Source organism: Salvelinus sp. IW2-2015, linkage group LG14 (genome assembly GCF_002910315.2).
Source record: "Salvelinus sp. IW2-2015 linkage group LG14, ASM291031v2, whole genome shotgun sequence".
Lineage (NCBI taxonomy): Eukaryota > Metazoa > Chordata > Actinopteri > Salmoniformes > Salmonidae > Salvelinus > Salvelinus sp. IW2-2015.
In genome coordinates, this window is record NC_036854.1 from 14535602 (window position 1) to 14554130 (window position 18529).

At 42.5% G+C, this 18529-nt stretch overlaps 1 protein-coding gene across 3 annotated transcripts; it reads right to left on the minus strand.

Moving 5' to 3' along the window:
* Positions 1-4703: 4703 nt before the first annotated feature.
* On the minus strand, positions 4704-15119 carry LOC111972811 (tribbles homolog 2-like). 3 transcript variants are annotated; one of them, XM_023999896.2, is made up of 4 exons: positions 14967-15075; positions 13726-14113; positions 11120-11412; positions 4704-7013 (listed from the first exon to the last, which is right to left on the minus strand). In XM_023999896.2, exons 2-4 carry the CDS (start codon positions 13999-14001, stop codon positions 6545-6547), a joined length of 1038 nt encoding a protein of 345 aa, XP_023855664.1. In that variant the 5' UTR covers positions 14002-14113; positions 14967-15075; the 3' UTR covers positions 4704-6544. The 3 variants fall into 3 exon arrangements, with proteins under 3 accessions (XP_023855664.1, XP_070302650.1, XP_023855665.1); XM_070446549.1 differs by having other exon boundaries at positions 13726-15119; XM_023999897.2 differs by lacking the exon at positions 13726-14113 and having other exon boundaries at positions 14967-15074.
* Positions 15120-18529: the final 3410 nt, after the last annotated feature.

The following is an 18529-nucleotide window of genomic DNA, read 5'->3' on the forward strand; positions in this document are numbered from 1 at the left end:
AAGTTTTCCAAATTCCTAACATATTGTACATTTTGAAKATTCGTAACATATAATATGAATTGTTATGGATTACATATTATACAAAATGGGTGATGGACACTTACAATTAATACATACCATACGAAAAGTAACATACCATACTAAATGGAGTGTCCCATATTTACGTACAGAATAATAAGAAATMCTCTTAGACCAGGTTGTRCTATCTGGGATCATCGAAATATAAACTGCAGAAGGTCCATCCAACAACGTGTATGGCAGTATGTATGCAGTGTCGTTGTTTATGCAACTACTTTTGGTAAACTGGAAGAATCTACATGTGATGTGAGTCTAGCTGCTACCTTCTCAGAAATTCACCACAGGCAACACATAACCCAAACATGATAGTTTTTACAGTCACCAGCAGAGAGCAGAGTAGCACAGTTATGCTTTACCCATGTGCTGGTAGCACTTCACTGTGTAAACCGGTGAGATTATCCTGAACATCTTCAGGATTTGTAGGTTTCTGCTTGTCTATAAATATAATTCCAACCTTGTCTAGTAATCAATTATAGGACATCAATAAGTTCATAACCCTCAATGTAGCCTACAATATACTTATATGCTCTAATGTTGACAATGGAAAAAATCTATTTGCTAGAAAAATAATTGATGGTCATAAAATGATGCTTAGGTAAGTGATTAAGAGGGTATCGGCATTCCATATGAGTCATTTGTCTGTGTATGTTTAATCCGGACAGAGATTCTGTATCTGCAGCCTATACCACAGCAGTTGCCCCGATTTCCTTTATCTGATGGACATTAATCAGGATTACTCTGCACGACATGACAGCTGCAGCACCAACAACAACAACAACACACACGCACCAGATGATGTTCACCACTGGAGGGACAAATAAGATGTGAAGTGCTTTCCTGTAGTGCGATTCAATGKGAGAAGGAGGTCAATCAGAGAAGGAAGGAGATCTCAGGTGGTCTATCAAAAATATTGCCATGGCGAAATTGACAGAAAATGTATTTTGGGAACTCTTGTAGGGGTAGAGTACTACCAGGAAATGGTTTAGTGAAGAGCTTTTAACATGATTGTGTGATTGTTTTTCTAATGTCTGCGAAGTTGAGAGGAGGAGGTTAAGAGATGAAAGTCAGTATTTTTCCACACATATCCCATGCATATCTGATAGCGAAGCGCAAATTGATCGTTTTGTTGAGGGAACAATGTGAAAATCATACTTTTCTAAAGGACCTTACTAATGGCGCTGCCTGGTAGAAGCATCTCAATATCTCATTACACTTGTCCTGTCTGTCAGCCAGGCGATGGGCACCACAGTCACAGTTGTAATGTTATTCAGGGGTAAATAGTTTCTATCCTTTCTGTCCTTATCTGCTCTCAGATCACAACAAAATGATCCCAGCACCATAAACCTTTAAATCTAGATCTGTTGGATTATCCGACAGCGGGCTTCCGCCAAATGTAGCCGCCTCAGTAACTGTGCCTTCTGTCTGTGCTGCAGCACTCTGGGAAAGAGAGAACATTTTATAAATGTGTAGTATGTCTGCCTGTCCTCTGTCTACTCAACAGGCTGAGAGAATTCTCTGACCTGTGACTTTAGAGGACAGTGGTTATGTTTGTTAGGTATAACTGTCTCCTGAGAGAGGCTATATGAGACGAGGTTTGTGTGTTACAGATGGATACTATCTGAAGAAMAGAACTAGCCTACTGTATAACAGGTGGAAAACCTCAACATTGTGTGTTGCATTGTCTGTGGTCAAATACACTTTGCTTAGTTGGGATATTATTAGATCTGTTTATTTAACACTGTGAGTTCAGCATTTAAAGGAGATGTTTACCCAAAATCCAGAAATTGCCACGTGATTCCATACATTGAAACTAGTAGTTCAGTAGAGTTTGCTCTCTCCCCCGCTCTCTCTCTAGTGCTGTACTGAAACAGCTGCAAAAAAGGGTCACGTGACTCATGACGTTTCTGGATGGAGGCCTCACTCTGCTCTGTTGCTAATTTTGATTATATTTTATTTCACCTTTATTTAACCAGGTAGAACAGTTGAGAACAAGTTCTCATTTACAACTGCAACCTGACCAAGATAAAGCAAAGCAGTGTGACAAAACGAACAACACAGAGTTACACATAAACAAACGTCCAGTCAATAACACAATAGAAAATTCTATGTACAGTGTGTGCAAATGTAGAAGAGTAGGGAGGTAAGGCAATAAACAGGCCATAGAGGRGAAATAATTACAATTTAGCATTAATACTGGAGTGATAGATGTGCAGATGATGATGTGCAAGTAGAAATACTGGGGTGCAAAAGAGCAAGAAGATAAATAACAWTATGGGGATGAGGTAGTTGGGTGTGCTATTTACAAATTGGCTGTGTACAGGTACAGTGATCAGTAAGCTGCTCTGACAGCTGATGCTTAAAGTTAGAGAAATGGAGGACCCTAATGATGATGAGGAGCAGTTACTTTCATTTTGCAACCACAGGGATTAAGCTGCCCATATAAACTCCGTTTTTGCATATTCTAAAAACTAATTGGAGACACACGCCTATTCCAGCTGGGCAAAATGGACAGTTATCTAACGAGTAACTAGCTACTTTACTTAATTGAATGGTCGCTTATCATCAACCTCTATGAGCGGGACCATTAGTGGGTTTATGTTTTCACATTAGCCCAAAACACTATGTAGCTTATGTTAATTTATCACAATGTTTTTGGGATGTTCTGTTCTGCAATGTAAGGTGACATGATGTCTATTGTCTCTCAACCCCCCTGTCATAAATACATAGCGAACATATGCTAACCTGTAGAGCACCTAGGCCTATATGGTGCCTTCAGAAAGTATTCATACCCCTTGACTTATTCCACATTTGTTGTGTTACAGTGTGAATTCAAAATTTATAAAATATATATTTTTTACTTATCTACACACAATACCCAATAATGACAAAGTGAAAACATGTTTTTAGAAATGTTTGCACATTTCTTGAAAATTAAATACATAAGTATCACATTTACATAAGTATTCACACCTCTGAGTCAATACTCTGTAGAAGCAACTTTGGAGGCAATTAGAGYTTTGAGTTGTCTGATGTATGTCTATATCAGCTTTGCACATCTGGATTTGTGGATTTTCTCCCATTCTTCCTTGTAGATTTTCACAAGCTCTGTTATGTTAGATGGGGAGCGGTGGTGAACAGCAATCTTCAAGTCTTTCCACAGACGTTCAATGGGATTCAAGTCTGGGCTTTGGCTGGGCCACTCAAGGACTTTCACAWTCTTGTTCTGAAGCCATTCCAGCGTTGTTTTGGCTGTATGCTTGGGGTCATTGTCCTGTTGGAATGTCAATRTTCACCCAGTCTAAGGTTGTTTGCACTCTGAAGCAGGTTCTCATCAAAGATGTGCCTGTATTTGGCTCTGTTCATTGTTCCCTCTATCCTTACCAGTTTCCCTGTCCCTGCTGCTGAAAAGCATCTCTATAGCATGATGCAGCCACCACCATGCTTCACGGTAGGCATGGTGTTAAACAAGTGATAAGCTGTGACTGGTTTTCTCCAGGCATAGCGCTTTGCATTCAGGCCACAGACAACAAAATCTTTTTCCTCATGCTCTGTGTCTTTCACGTGYCTTTTTTGCGAACTCCAGGCGTGCTTTCATGCGCCTTTTTCTCAGGAGTGGCATCTGTCTGGCTTCTCTCCCATAAAGCCACATTTTGTGAAGTGCTGTAGAGACTGTAAATTAGATTCCTCTATTTCATTTGAAATACATTTACAAAAAAATCTAAAAACATGTTTTCACTTTGTCATTATGGGGTATTGTGTGTTGATGGGTGAGAAAAAAAAAGATTTAATCCATTTTGGATTCAGGCTGCAATACAACAAAATGTGGAATAAGTCAATGGGTATGAATCTCTTTATGTTTACATGACACGGTGCAATGATAATAACACAATWAGAATACATCAAATGTCAAAAATCGGGCTAGGCTACATACCTCTGTAAGCTTGCTTTGTCGTATTCTCTCCTCATACGTGCCTTGGTATTTTGGCACTGCGCCAGATCCWGTCCATAYAAATACAGTAGCAACAGCTGTATCTTTTAGTATCCTTCAGTTTTCTGTCCCCATCATTTCAGATTGACCATCTCGTTCATATGCATTGTTGCTGAGGCACTTGCTACACACAAGCAGCGATGCAAGGTTGGCTGCAGGAGTATTTACATCATATTTACCATTTCAAACTGCTACTAACCATCTTCTGCATCCCTCCGTATCTTTTACCAGAAAATAGTGACATTTGGTGCCTTCTTCCCTTGATTTCCTGTATAAAGTTTCCTGTATAAAGTGCAGTCTCTTTTTCTCCCTTTGCAGAACTATCTTTACCTGCTGTAGGCCTAACTCTATCAGCTTTCGCACCAGCTCCGCTGCTATGGTAGTCAGCTACATAAAATAATGATATCAATTAATCTCAAATGTTTTAGGTGGAAATGAACACATGTACTGTACTCCAGCAAAATGAAGATGTTATCACAGAGGCCTTCCTGAGCATTTTGTTTTTTAGACATGATGAATTCCCTGATAGAAAACACTTTATAATAACCATAAGTGGGCTTGTGTAAAATTATACAGAGGCCTAATGTTATGAAGAATCCATATCTAAGGTGTGCTAAGAGAATAATCAAACCAAATGTGCAGTTCACAATTTATTTACTGAATAAATTTGGACAAAACACCAAAATCTGTTACATTTTACAATCAGAACATCCGAGGCAGAATTCCCACCATGCACCACTCCCCTCCAAACAAAAACAAGAGGACTTCTTAAGCATTAGCACCAAATCAGCACCAATGCAAATAAGGGCAGCTCATTCTACGAAACAAAATAAAAGCAATAGTCTGTTTTAAAAGTGACTCAAAATAGCACATTTCCAATAACATTTTCACTTGTGTTTTGACTTTTATAAAAAAAAGCTTATTTTGTTTCACCCTGCTAGGCAGGCTATAGCATTCATAGGGTGCATGCCYAGGACTAGTTAATAAAAACACAAATTCAAGTAACATTGAGATACGACAAAACATGTCCACTGGTACCCATTCAGAACAGGACAGTTTTACAGGACCTACGCAGGCAGTAGAAAATTAACATGGGCTACTGCAGACCATGTTACTGTAATAGTATTGTTTAATAACTGGTGTCAAGTTCAAAATAAAATATATTAAGGGGTGACCGAAGTTGGCATGGGTGGTGGGGGCAGAGAAATACTGGCACAAAAGTTTAATTGTTTATTCTAAAAACTTTGGACAGACTTTTTTCCCATCGCACATGTCCTGTGTCCAAACTATTGCCTTTAATATACATGAAAAAGGAATCTCTGAAAAAGAAAAACCCTGCAATGTTTTGTTTTTTTAAATATATATATATTTATATTTATATAGTTGTTACAATTTAAATAAAATGTTAAGTTTTCCTCTCCTACAAATGAAAAGCTAAACTTAAATAGAGAAAGCGAGTCTAGAGAGGTGGAATTGATTGTTCACCTAACCTAACCTAACCTAACCTAAACAAATCAAGTGCATTATGCCATTAGTGGAGGCATAACGAGAGAGGGAGGTTACAAATTAAGGTTAAGCAGAAGATATCAAAGCAGCATTAATAATTTAATGGAATAGCTTAATACAACAAGGTGATATCAGACTTAAAACATAGCCTTATTATTAAATGACAAATTGATGGTGGTGGAAGATAGTTTTTTAAAAGAAATGCACATGATGAGTGGGAGAGAGAAATAAATCTACACAGAAAAAGATGATGAAGTACACACGTTTCTGAAGACATAAAATAGTTTAGTCAGTATCCGTCTTCTATGTCAATGAAAGAGCTTTATAAGCTAGGTTCAAAGGTCATGTTAGGTAATAAGAGACAAACACTGAGTGACAAAACAAAAATGAGGTCATCTGTCCTGATGATTGTTGGAACAGAGGAGGTAGAAGTTGGCCCTGACCACAGGTCCAGGGTCAGATATTGTTTAATCCTCATAATGGTTAAGGTGAGGATTGAGGGTTATGTGATCTGATCCTAGATCTTTGGTTAGTGGGTAACTTCTACCTGGGTGTGTGAGAGCGCATAGAGGAGTGGTGTTCTTGTTCTCCTTGGCTGAGGTTTTTGTCCCTTCGTGCTTTCTGTAGCGTCACAACATGGCGTATGTCTCTACTTTTAAAAGCACCACTTTAAAAAACGAACAACAAAAGATAACGTTTGCTACATTGTTTGTGACTTGCATGTCCAGTGGCGGCAACTCCTCTTAACAGAAGTCCCGCCCCCAATTATGTTAATACACCATTCGCCACCTGGCTCTGCCTCGAGGTTGGTTTTCCATGAAATGGAAAGAAAAAAAGATGGATACACCTTTTCTGTGAGTGACAATGTTTCACCTGCTAAACAACTAATCTACCTTTAGGCTCTTTCAGAGCGTGTCGCGTTTGTTCCGCTCTGTGGCGTAGTCCTCCCTTTGTGCTCCGTTTCCTGTCTTCTCAGCTGAAGAACTGATCCAGCTCCTCCTCCATGTTCACCTCGGGCACAGTCTGCTCCTGCTCCCCTCTCCCCTGGACCATAGCGCCACCTGCTGCCCCGGAGGATAAGAACCAGGGGTGCTCCAGGATCTCCCGGGKCGTGAGGCGCTCTGCGGGCTCTCGGCGGAGGATACTCCGGATCAGACACTTGGCCTTGGGCGTCAGGTTCTCTGGGATGCTGAAGTGGCCCCGGCGGATCTTACTGAACAGGGAGCTGGGTTCTACGTCGTGGAAGGGGTAGCGGCCCACCAGGATGGTGTAGAGCATGACGCCCAGGGACCAGACGTCGGCCGCCTTGCCTGAGTAGCTGCCGCTGGCGTTGAGGATCTCGGGGCTGACGTAGGCAGGGCAGCCATGCTTTTCTGACAGAGAGTCATCATTGCCCTCCAGGATGTAGGTGTCTTCTAGGCTCTCCAGCTTCACAAGGCTCCTGGAGGGAGACAAGAACCGACAACAAACAAATATTAATACCCAGAATCCTCTTATTACAGGAGGATGACTAAATACAAAAATTATATAACCGATATGTTAAATCAATGGACAATGACCCATTTTCTAATTTTAATTGAGTCTGTCCATAAAATCAAAAGAACATTGTGAGTATAGAAATGCTACTGCCGCATGGTTCAAGATTARAGTAAGCGGTTGCCCTCTTCTAGTGGGAGGGCATTGTAATTCACTGTGATGGACATCATCCGTATGTTTTAGATCCATAGCTTTCGACATTAAATGAAGTAGAGCACATAATGCCTGGGGCTTACAGTACATCTAACATTTCCATTCACAGTGATAAGAGCAGTGCAGCTAGCCAGCCAGCATGCATCAGCCTATAAATAACCCAGCTGATTCAATAGGCCTCTCCAGCCCAACAAAGAGCAACCATTATGGAAGACTTCAGTTCAGCGGCCTTGAGTCAGCGTGCAGTAAGAACAGTTTGAAAATGGGAATCAAAACTCAAAAGCCTTATCATCATCAGTGCCTTTTAACAGAGAACCATGAAGTCTCTTTTCAAAGCAGACCATCACAGCCATGGTTTTGTGAAAGCTGCTGATCATAATGATGGGTTGTTCAGGGACATCGTGACTGATGAGGGCTCTGGAGTGGCCCAGGGTACACAGGCCCTACACACAGATGATGAGAAAGGGACACTTATGAAGCGCCGCCTAAAGTGTCTCCATCTGTGTGTGAGTGTGTGTCTGTGGAAGTGTGAGGGGCTGTTAAAGACACACACACACACACACACACACACACACACACACACACACACACACACACACACACACACACACACACACACACACACACACACACACACACACACACACACACACACAACAACAACTTCATCCATTTTAATTGAGGAGGAAGAGGCAGAGCTGCAGCAGTGGCTAATGCCTATTCAGAAAATATCTCTTTACTGTCTGTGACACGCACACATGCACTGATTTTTGCTACGGCTTGACTTTCTGTTAATTGTGGGATTTTGTACGGTCCGGTTCACTTGTTTGATTTCAGATAGTTCGGAGTATTCAATCAATGCATTGCCCGCTAGAAACCTTTGTAAGCAGCCTGTTAGTAAATATCACTGACAGAGCTACATGCAACATAGAAGTCAGCAATCTCTCTAAGCAGCCATTAGGATAGTGCTGACATAATTCTTATACTGCTTACATAGATCTCATGTTAAGTATGACCCAATAATGATGTTAAAATGAATTAGAACACAACGACAGTGCTTGTAGAAGGTTGGATTCCAGATCTCTCCTGGCTGACACTGCAGTGGATTCCCAGCCAGTATGACCTATGACCTATAACCTTTCCTGGGAGGCAGTGATAGGTCAATCCAGCCATGATGACATAAGCAGGTCGCCCAGTCTGTCACCATAAACTGCTGTGGCCATATCACCTTACCGGGTAGCCTCTCTCTCTCTCTCTCTCCTCTCTCCCTTCTCTGGCCTTCCACTCACTGAAGCTCTGGGACTTGGCTTTTGGCTAGGGTGGCTTGAATAGCCTGAAATGGCTTCCTCTCCACTCCTCGTCTCCTTTCCTTCATCTGCACTGATTCGAAAGAGCTGGATAGGTGAAGCAGATTCTCGGTAGCCTACCCTGCTTTCAACTTTTACAAAATGTTAAAATCTCGTGCTGCTTGTTTTCAGATCGGTGCGGATGCAGGAGAAGATATAAGGATAGGAGGAGAGGAAGAAAAGCACCTAGACCCTGACTCCCAACCCCACAATTTTCTCCTAACCCCCCTCTGCCCATCAATCATTCAGTGGCGGGTTTGACATCCCACCCTGGTAGGTCCTGTCATGGCAGCCAAGGTCGTTAGACTGCTATTAGATAAGTGTGGTAGTCAGCTCAGCTTCCCTTTTCCATGAGCAGAGCCAGAGGTGACACTGCCACAAATTCACAAAGATAGAGGGAATTTTTCCTCTAAACTGCGCCCGCGCCCCGAGATCGTCGCGCAACTCCCAGGGACTGCCGCGCAGAAATATCAGCCCACATAGAGAAGCACGAGATTCAACTTCACTCGACTTTCTAGAGCACTGGTCACGTCGATCTCCAAGACTAGATCCAAGCATTTCTAGTCGATTGGCAAACATTTCTGTAAAAAACCCAACTATAAAGCCTTGGATTCCTTTATTTTCTTCTTCGGGCTGTTGGCGGTAGGTGCACCAGATTCAGCTGCCCTGCGCGCTGGGTAGGTGAACTGTTTGCCATTCTGAACCATTTCATGTGTCTGAAGGTACAAACTCTACCTTCCCGGCGGGCCCAGAGAGCAAATCAAGTGCACTATAGGCTTACTGTGCACCACAGATTACTGTGTCTGCAGTAACATAGCAGGCATAAAAAGAAACTACAGCAAAGTTGATAATGTGAGATTTCAAAACATTGAAAACCATGACTAGAGAGAGACTGTCAACGAATACAGCAAAGAGCTGCTGTTTTATGAGTGAGTTCATGTTTAGGTTCTTACTCAGCACTGTTAACACTTTTCTTTGAACTGGATTGTGTTTACAGCATAAGCGGTCGTGAGTAGATGCGCTTGTTTTGAGATCAAAGTGAAACAGGCTGCACGTAGCCACGTGTGAACATTTTGTTAATATCCTTTGCTAGTTAGTGAGTTATTAGCCCAGATATATAATTTGTAGTCAGCAATATGGGAGTGATTGCTTCCTACAAGAGCACAAAACGTGTACATTTCTTTGAAAAACGAGTCAGGTGAAGAGCTTTTTTTTGTCTTAAAGGGGCAGTGTTGTATTTTGAGACAGGCTTGAATAAGCTAAGTAGCCAATCATAATTTGTCTTATTCTCTGTAATAATGGTATGAGAATAATAATGCATTTTATTTTGTAAAGTGGTTTCTTGCATCAAACAACACAACATGTTCAGTCACCTCCTTGTCTGAWYGACAAGTGGATAAYCAGGTTAATGTCAAGCCCTGRATGTTTTTTTCTAAAGTCTCATAGAATGTAGGCCTACATTGAACACCACACATTGGCTGCTACTGTAGACTGAATGATAGAACAGCTATTTCCATGATACAATGTTATYGGATGCATTTTCTTTGCTCAAAAAAATTGAGGGAACTTTGGATACAGGGTATCTATCTACTCCACTGCCAGGTTGGACTTCTGCCATAGGAGCAGAATGAGGTCCTGCATAGATCTAGGATCAGCTGGCCCTTCACCAAATGTAACCTTAACCATTGGAGGAGAGCACACCAAGCTGACCTTAGGTCATTGTGTGTCTAGGCTGGGGCACTGAGATAGAGAGCATTCAGTCAGTGCCAGGCTGAATGAGGTGGCGAACAGGCTCAGATCTCCCCGGTAACAGCAAATGCTTGCTTTGACAGGGTCAGTTAACAAAGCAGCATTAGACTATGTTTTTATCAGTGTTTTCCTGAAACATTATAATGATAAATGTGGAACACACAGAAATGTTGGTCTGATTAATTCGCTTTTATCTCTGCAGCATAAGAGGTTATAAAACCTATATTGATTCTGTTTGCACCTAATAGGCTGCAACATCAACAGTCCACCACCAGGGGTCTGTATATACTAAACCCTGCTCGAGCAGATGTCTGGAGCACTGATTCATTACTCTGTGTCACAGCCTTARATGGTAAATCCCACCCTAATTGAACATCTGTCAGACAAATCTAATCCTGGCATCTCTGCTGTCACTGTCCACCAGTTTAACAGCAGTTTGGCTAGCTGGCATGGGCCCTGAACTGTATCCAGCAGTCACCCTGGTTGTCGCCAAGTCACATTCGTGTGTGTGTACTCCTAGTTATATTGGGTACCTTCAATATGGTAACCTCTGATCTAAATATAAACTACTCAACTCCGTAACTATGTTACAACAATATTTTACTGTAGTAATTACAGTGCTACTACACAGTGTAACTTCATGTAAAMAGTTACTGTAGGGTTATGTACACTCATATCTATTTACAAAGAGCATAAGGTGAGAGACTCATTCCTTTCTTCCCCTCCCATCCATCACCCCTCCTCACCCTGTCCCCTTCCTCACCTGTCCTCGTTCCTGAAGACAAACTTCCTCAGCTTGAGGTCCCGGAGGACCACGCCGTTGTCATGGCAATGTGCCACTGCTGAGGCTATCTGACGGAAGAGTCTGGCGGCCTCGTCCTCACGCAGCTTCTTGCAGGTACGGACGAAGGAGTGCATGTCTCCGTGGCTCCTCTCGAAGAAGACGTAGGCCCGCTTCTCCCCCAGCAGGACCTCCACCACCTGGTTGATGTGCTCATGTCTGCCCAGGGAGAAGTAGACCGCCAGGGACTCCTGGTAAATGCCTATCTCAAACACCTGGAGAGGCGGCGGGAGAGAGAGGGGGGGGGGTAGAAAGGGAGGGAGAGAGTTTAGTATCCAATGGAGATGATAGTCATTGTTCAGCACATTGTGTAGACTAGAAAGGCTGTGATTGTCTATCATCGTGTAGAATAGGGAATCGTGTAAGCTCTATAATTCTCCAAGTTCTGAACGCTTCACCTTACTGAACATGCCTACACCCCCCCAGGGCTCCAGAACCTTTAGACCAATGTTAATTCCATGGGCTGCAACATTTAGAACGCTGCTGCAGATAGAAAGGTAAAACCATAGAGCTACATGGTGACCATTCCATATTCTGCATACTTTTCTATCTGAATGTGAAGATTCTGTAACTTCGCCGCCATTGCCCAAGTACATAAACAGATAGAGAGCAGCAGGCTCTGTCTCACCCTGCATTGTGTGTGTGCATGTGCTTCTCAAGGTCTACAATTGTAGCTGGGGTCTACTAATACACATTGGTAGTAAACTGTGAATTCTGAGATTACAAATGTATCTTTGATGTTGCTCGGCAGTAAAAATGAAAGTCATATATACACTACTGGTCAAAAGTTTTAGAACACCTACTCATTCAAGGGTTTTTCTTTATCAGTGGAGGCTGCTGATGGGAGAACGGCTCATAATAATGGCTGGAATGGAGCAAATGGAATGACATCAAACACAAGGAAACCATGTGCTTGATAGCATTCCACTGAGCGGAATCAGTGGAATGGTATCAGCCATGAACCCGTCCTCCCCAATTAAGGTAACACCAACCTCCTGTGCTATATATATATAGCTTGCTGGCAGTGGCAGTGCCAAAGACCGTAGGCCTAGCCTACTCTTATCACTGTGACACAGTTTAGGGTCATACTCTAGGACTGTGTTCCTGTGGGGCCTGTGTGCTTTTAGCCTAACATTTCTGTTAATCAGGCCAGGTTCATAACATTTTAATGTACAAAATGGTACATGTATCCAATGCTCCAATAATCAAACTGTACAGTTAAGTTAATACTGTACCATACAGGGGTGGGAACAAAGGCCAAAAGGTTGACCTCAATTTGCCCTATGCACTTGCAAAGCCATCTGCCTACTGCATCTTTCAAACGCTTGGTGATGTGTGTGCTACTGTATATAAGAAAAACAACAAAATGAAGAGTTTGAGATTTAACTACAATGAAATGTATTATATTCATATTGCACTWGAAACACTTAAACAAGATTTTACATAACATCCATTTACAGTAGGAAATAGTGTGTCATTCTGGTAATGAATTAAGCAGAGCACAGGAGAATGAGGAAAACCTTACATTTTTTTACGAGGAACAAAGGCGTTAGTAGTGCTATACGTACTATGAGTTTGGGAGAGTATGGAGCGTGCATGGTGCGTGATTACTCACTCCTTTGTCAACGTTACATCATCACGACCCATACAACTCTCGAGACACGCGCAAGCTGAGCTGCCTGCTTTGCACTCCATTAACTTTTTCCATTACTCTTTCAGTCGTATCCATTTCCAATTCATGCATAAAATATCAGGAGACAAAGTTCGCAGCAACACCGGGTACTTTCATGGGCTAGCATACAGTGCATTATTTATTTCCTGTTGGAGATTATGTCCGTAATTTGCATTCAAAAACGAACCCAGATTGCCTACAGCTATAAACGTGTAACTACTTTAGGCCTATATTTATGGCTCAATCCATACCGAATAAAAATATAAACGCAACATGCAACAATTTCAAAGATTTTACTGAGTTACAATTCATATAAGGAAATCAGTCAATTAAAATAAATAAATTAGGCCCTAATCTATGGATTTCACATGATTGAGCAGGGTTGCAGCCATGGGTGGGCATAGACCAACTGGGGAGCCAGGTCCAGCCAATCAAATTAGTTTTTCCCGACAAAAGGGCTATTACAGACAGCAATACACCTTAGCACCCCCCCCCCACACACACTTTTTGTGCATATGGAACATTTATGGGATGTTTTATTTAAACTCATGAAACATGGGACTAACACTTTACATGTTGCGTTTATATTTTTGTTCAGTGTAGATGGCTGTACTGTGAGCAAGTTAATGTTTATCATAGTGCTACAGRTCTATTCTAGCTATATTAAACCTGTGTGTGGGACTGGTAGATTGACCAAATATGGTGTTTRATGGTTAGGCTACAGCGTTATCTGCTCGAGATGAATGGAATGRTCATGATGTAACGTTCGCGACAATGTATCTGCTGCATTCTCTCTATGACTAATGCGCCCGTCAATCAACTCAATGGCCTATAAAAACACTTATAGAGGACCCACCTTACATACGAGCTCTTCCCCGGTGTGCAGGTGGGCGGCCCTGAAAACGTGATCCCCCTCCAAGGGCTCGAGGAGTAGGTAGTTACCGATGCAGGAGATACAGTGGGAGGAATCTGGTGTTTCGGGGGGGCTAGGGGATCCTAGGTTAGGACTGAAACTCTGGCTGGATTCTGTAGTCCTCAAGCAAGATAGGCCTAACTCCTCAAAATCGGTCGCTTTGTGCCGTGATCTCCCATAACGCGAGATGTTGATGGGATTAGATATTTGTATGTTCATCAGGATTCCCTAATACTGCCAAACTATCCGGTTGTCTTCTCTTTWACGGCACTTTGGGTTGTAAACTTGAGTAAATAGATTGGTTGTAGTGGTCCTGTAGTTTGTTGCTTCCCTTTAAAAAATATAAAGCTAGATTATATTTTGTGCTACCCTTGCAAGTGCACCTATTACAATGTAATAAGTAGGTTATGTCAAACTCTATCTGTAGGCGAGGCTACTATTGGAGAGCTCATATGTAATACATGTAATGAAATAAGCAATTCTAAGACAACGTTTGCAATGTTTCCTTTATCTACCCAGCTATGGGACTAAAACAAAAGCATTGTTCACTGCACCGTGACGCACGGCAGCCCTTTGCACAAAAGATAGTGCTGAATTTGAGCATAAACGCTTTACCAGAGTGCGAGAGACAGCAATGCCGATTTGCAACAAAGGAAACACTCAAATCCTACCGATTGCAGTTTTGTAATGATGATTGCACTACTAGATTAAATATAAGCACAAAAATAGCCCGCTAGACTTGCAATTCATTGAATTACATCACACGTTTCCGAAAATACCTTGCAGACAGAGAAGATACAAAGTAACCGCGGTTAAAATCGCACCGAGGTTGCAAACTACGGTAGGCCTATATTTAAATCAACATTAATTCTTGATAGCAAAAGCAATGCTATTGCTTTATAGCTACCAGGTCGGTYTCATACGGTCCTTGTTCGTTTAACACATAATGTCCATGCAGCGAGCTTCGGGGATTGCCATCGACCAAATATGGAGAGAGAAAACCATCCAGAATTCAAAGACCTTTGTTGTGTTCGGAAGTGGKTGTCCTTTGCGACGAATTCGTTTTTGAATCCAAAGGAACTTTTGCCGGCTGTTTCAGCTGCTGGAAGTAAAGGATGGCCGACTTTCCAAGGCCTTTCCCTTGATTCAGCAAGACATCCTCTCCGGCGGTGGTGTGTACTTACGTGGCTGCGAAAAATCTAGCTAGTCCATTCAGTGCGAGGTCAGCCGCTTAACACACACCTTTCCTCAGCGCAGGAGCCGACTGCCTGGCGGATAGGCTTCCACACTCACACATACATWCGCTTACACACATACGCATAGGCTACACACAGACCTGCCCCCGACCCGCCTCCCTTACGTCACATACACACACATACAGAGAGGAACCCCATTGGTTTGCCTGCGGATGCCTAACACAATTACCGTCTACTCTACAGTAATACAGTAGTCATGTGAGCTGCATGTACACTACATGGATCTAAATGTACCCACGGCTGGTATGGCTTTAATGTTAATTGGTGGGGGGTGTGTGTACATACATTTCCTAATAGAAATGCCATTCATATGGAAACATTGTCTAACCAGCCGGGTAAGCTACTGAATACCACCGTGGCAGCCTATTGCATGATTTGAGATATTGGCTGATCTGCCAGGTAATGCATTACATTCAGTCATTTGTATTTATTATGGACCCCTATTAGCTCCTGCCTTGGCAGCAGCTACTCTTCCTGGGGTCTGGCAAAATMAAGGCAGTTATACAATTATACAAATATTACAATACATTTATTACAGAATTCACAAAACACTACGTGTGTGCCCTCAGGCCCATACTCCACTACCACAAATCTACAACGCAAAATCCATGTGTATGTGTGTATAGTTATCATGTGTGTGTATGCATGTGTCTGTGCCTATGTTTGTGTTACTTCACAGTCCCCCCTGTTCCATAAGGTGTATTTGTACCTGCTTTTTAAATCTGATTCTACTGCTTGCATCAGTTACCTGATGTGGAATAGAGTTCCATGTAGTCATGGCTCTATGTAGTACTGTGCGCCTCCCATAGTCTGTTCTGGACTTGGGGACTGTGAAGAGACCTCTGGTGGCATGTCTTGTGGGGTATGCATGGGTGTCCGAGCTGTGTGCTAGTATTTTAAACAGACAGCTCGGTACCTTCAGTTTGTCAACACCTCTTASAAAAACAAGTAATGAGGAAGTCAATCTCTCTTCCACTTTGAGCCATGAGAGATTGACATACATGTCATTAATGTTAGRTCTCTGTGTTAAGGGCCAGCRGTGCTGCCCTGTTCTGAGTCAACTGCAATTTCCCCAAGGCCCTCTTTGTGGCACCTGACCACACGACTGAACAGTAGTCCAGGTGCGACAAAACCTGGGCCTGTAGGACCTGCCTTGTTGATAGTYCTGTTAAGAAGGTAGAGTAGCACTTTATTATGGACATACTTTTTCCAATCTTAGCTACTGTTGTATCAACATGTTTTGACTATGACAGTTTACAATCCAGGGTTACTCCAAGCAGTTTAGTCACKTCAACTTGCTCAATTTCCACATMATTCATTACGAGATGTAGTTGAGGTTTAGGGTTTAGTGAATGATTTGTCCCGAATACAATGCTTTTACTTTTGGAAATATTTAGGACTAACTTATTCCTTGCTACCCATTCTGAAACTAACTGCAGCTCTTTGTTAAGGGTTTCAGTCATTTCAGTTGCTGTAGTAGCTGACGTGTATCGTGTTGAGTCATCCGCATACATAGACACACTGGCCTTACTCAAAGCCAGTGGCAGGTCATCAGTAAAGATTTTAAAAAGCAAGGGGTCTAAACAGCATGTATTTTGATGTTTATACCATGTAATAAAGCGTTACTGATGATCTGTCTTACTAGTTTATATGGTGGGTGGGCCTGTGCGTGACATGAGTGCGTGACCCATTACACCTTTTTGTTTGTCTGAATTCGCGGGTTTTACGCACCAGCCAAGCTATTTCAAGGAAGGGGGTCTGAGAATAAGATTGAGCAATTCCATGTCGGAATGTGGGACATTTACATTTTAGTAATTTAGCAGACGCTATTATCCAGAGCGATTTACATTCATCTTAAGATAGTTAGGTGAGACAACCACATATCACAGTCATACTAAGTACATTTCTCCTCAATAAAGTAGATATCAGCAAGGTCAGAGCTAGCAAAGGGTAAAAGTCAAGTTATAGTTCACAAAATGCTTTTATTTGTGTGTGTGTGGGGGGGGGGGTGCGTGTCGGTGATTATTTATGATTGAAGATACTCTTTGAAGAGGTAGAGTTGCAGATGTTTTCGGAGACGGGCAGGGACTCTGCTGTCCTAGTTTCAGGGGAAGCTGGTTCCACCATTGGACTGCAGGACAGAGAGTGGGAGGGCCAAGAGACGCAGAGTTGGCAGGAATGGAGTACAAAGGTTGGGTGTAGGGTTTTGAGCAGAGTCTGAAGTAGGGTGGGGCAGTTCCTCTTGCTTCTTCGTAGGCAAGTACCTATGGACATTTAAGAAAGGCTGCAGCTGCATGGAGGGAGACAGTAGCAGTGTTCATGTTGCCCCTATTTTACCATGCATACTGGCAACTATAGAACTGCCAGAAAGGATTCACACAGTATTTGAGAAGGATTTCCATTATTTCTCATTGAAGGCTACACGCCATGCCTGACTTAACCCACGCTAACTATGTATTTTCACACAGAGCCTCTCTAATATCATGGTGTGTTGCAGCTGCTGAAGCCATGCACCCACACCATCATATATGTGTCCTGTTGGGTGTGTGTGTGTGTTCGTGGACTGTCCAATATCCACTGCATGCCACTGCTCCACCCACCTAGTCATTCTGTGTATCATTCTACAAAGCTTTGTTTGTCCTTCACAGACATCAGAGACCATATCTCACATCTAATGAATCAGATCATTAAAGACATTGTAGTTATCACATCATGTTTACGTCTATCATAGTATATCCTGGGGATTCAGTTTATCTACTTGGGGGATCATATTCACTGGGATCAGTTATCACTTGGTGGATCAGTTATCACTGGGGGATCAGTTTTCTGGGGGATCAGTTATCACTGGGGGATCAGTTTTCTGGGAGATCAGTTATCACTGGGGGATCAGTTTTCTGGGGGATCAGTTATCACTGGGGGATCAGTTATCACTAGCCAAATGCTCTTGGAATTTACATGCCCACCCACTCCAACTTCAAACATCTGAGCTATGGCCCAACCTACACACATCCTGCTGAATTTCACCATAGTTTCTGTTAAGCCATGACAACAGAGCAGATGTGCATGAAATAGAAAAATAATCCGCAAACACTTTGACCAATTCCCTTGCAGTTTGATCCCTTCCTATAGGAGAGGAAAGGAGAAGAGAGGAGGAGCGAGATGAGAAAAAACACAGAAACACATTAGCTCTCTAAACACAATTGTACCTAGGAGAAATAAATGGCAGGCCTACCCAGCGCCTCGGAGCGCGTGTGTGTGAGATCTGCCCTAGAGGATTCCAAAGGTCAGTGAGGATGACTCCCTTCTGAATCAAGTCCCTGGAGCATCCTTGCTCACTACCCATCACACTAGGAATAGGAGGAAGTTGCCCCTAAGATTTAGACCAGTTTTCAACCCTAATGTTAAAGAGGCAATCTGCAGTTCAAACAATAGCAACTAATTTCCCCGCCACTGTTTCTGTAAAATGCTAAGTGTTGGGGCTGGAGAAATGT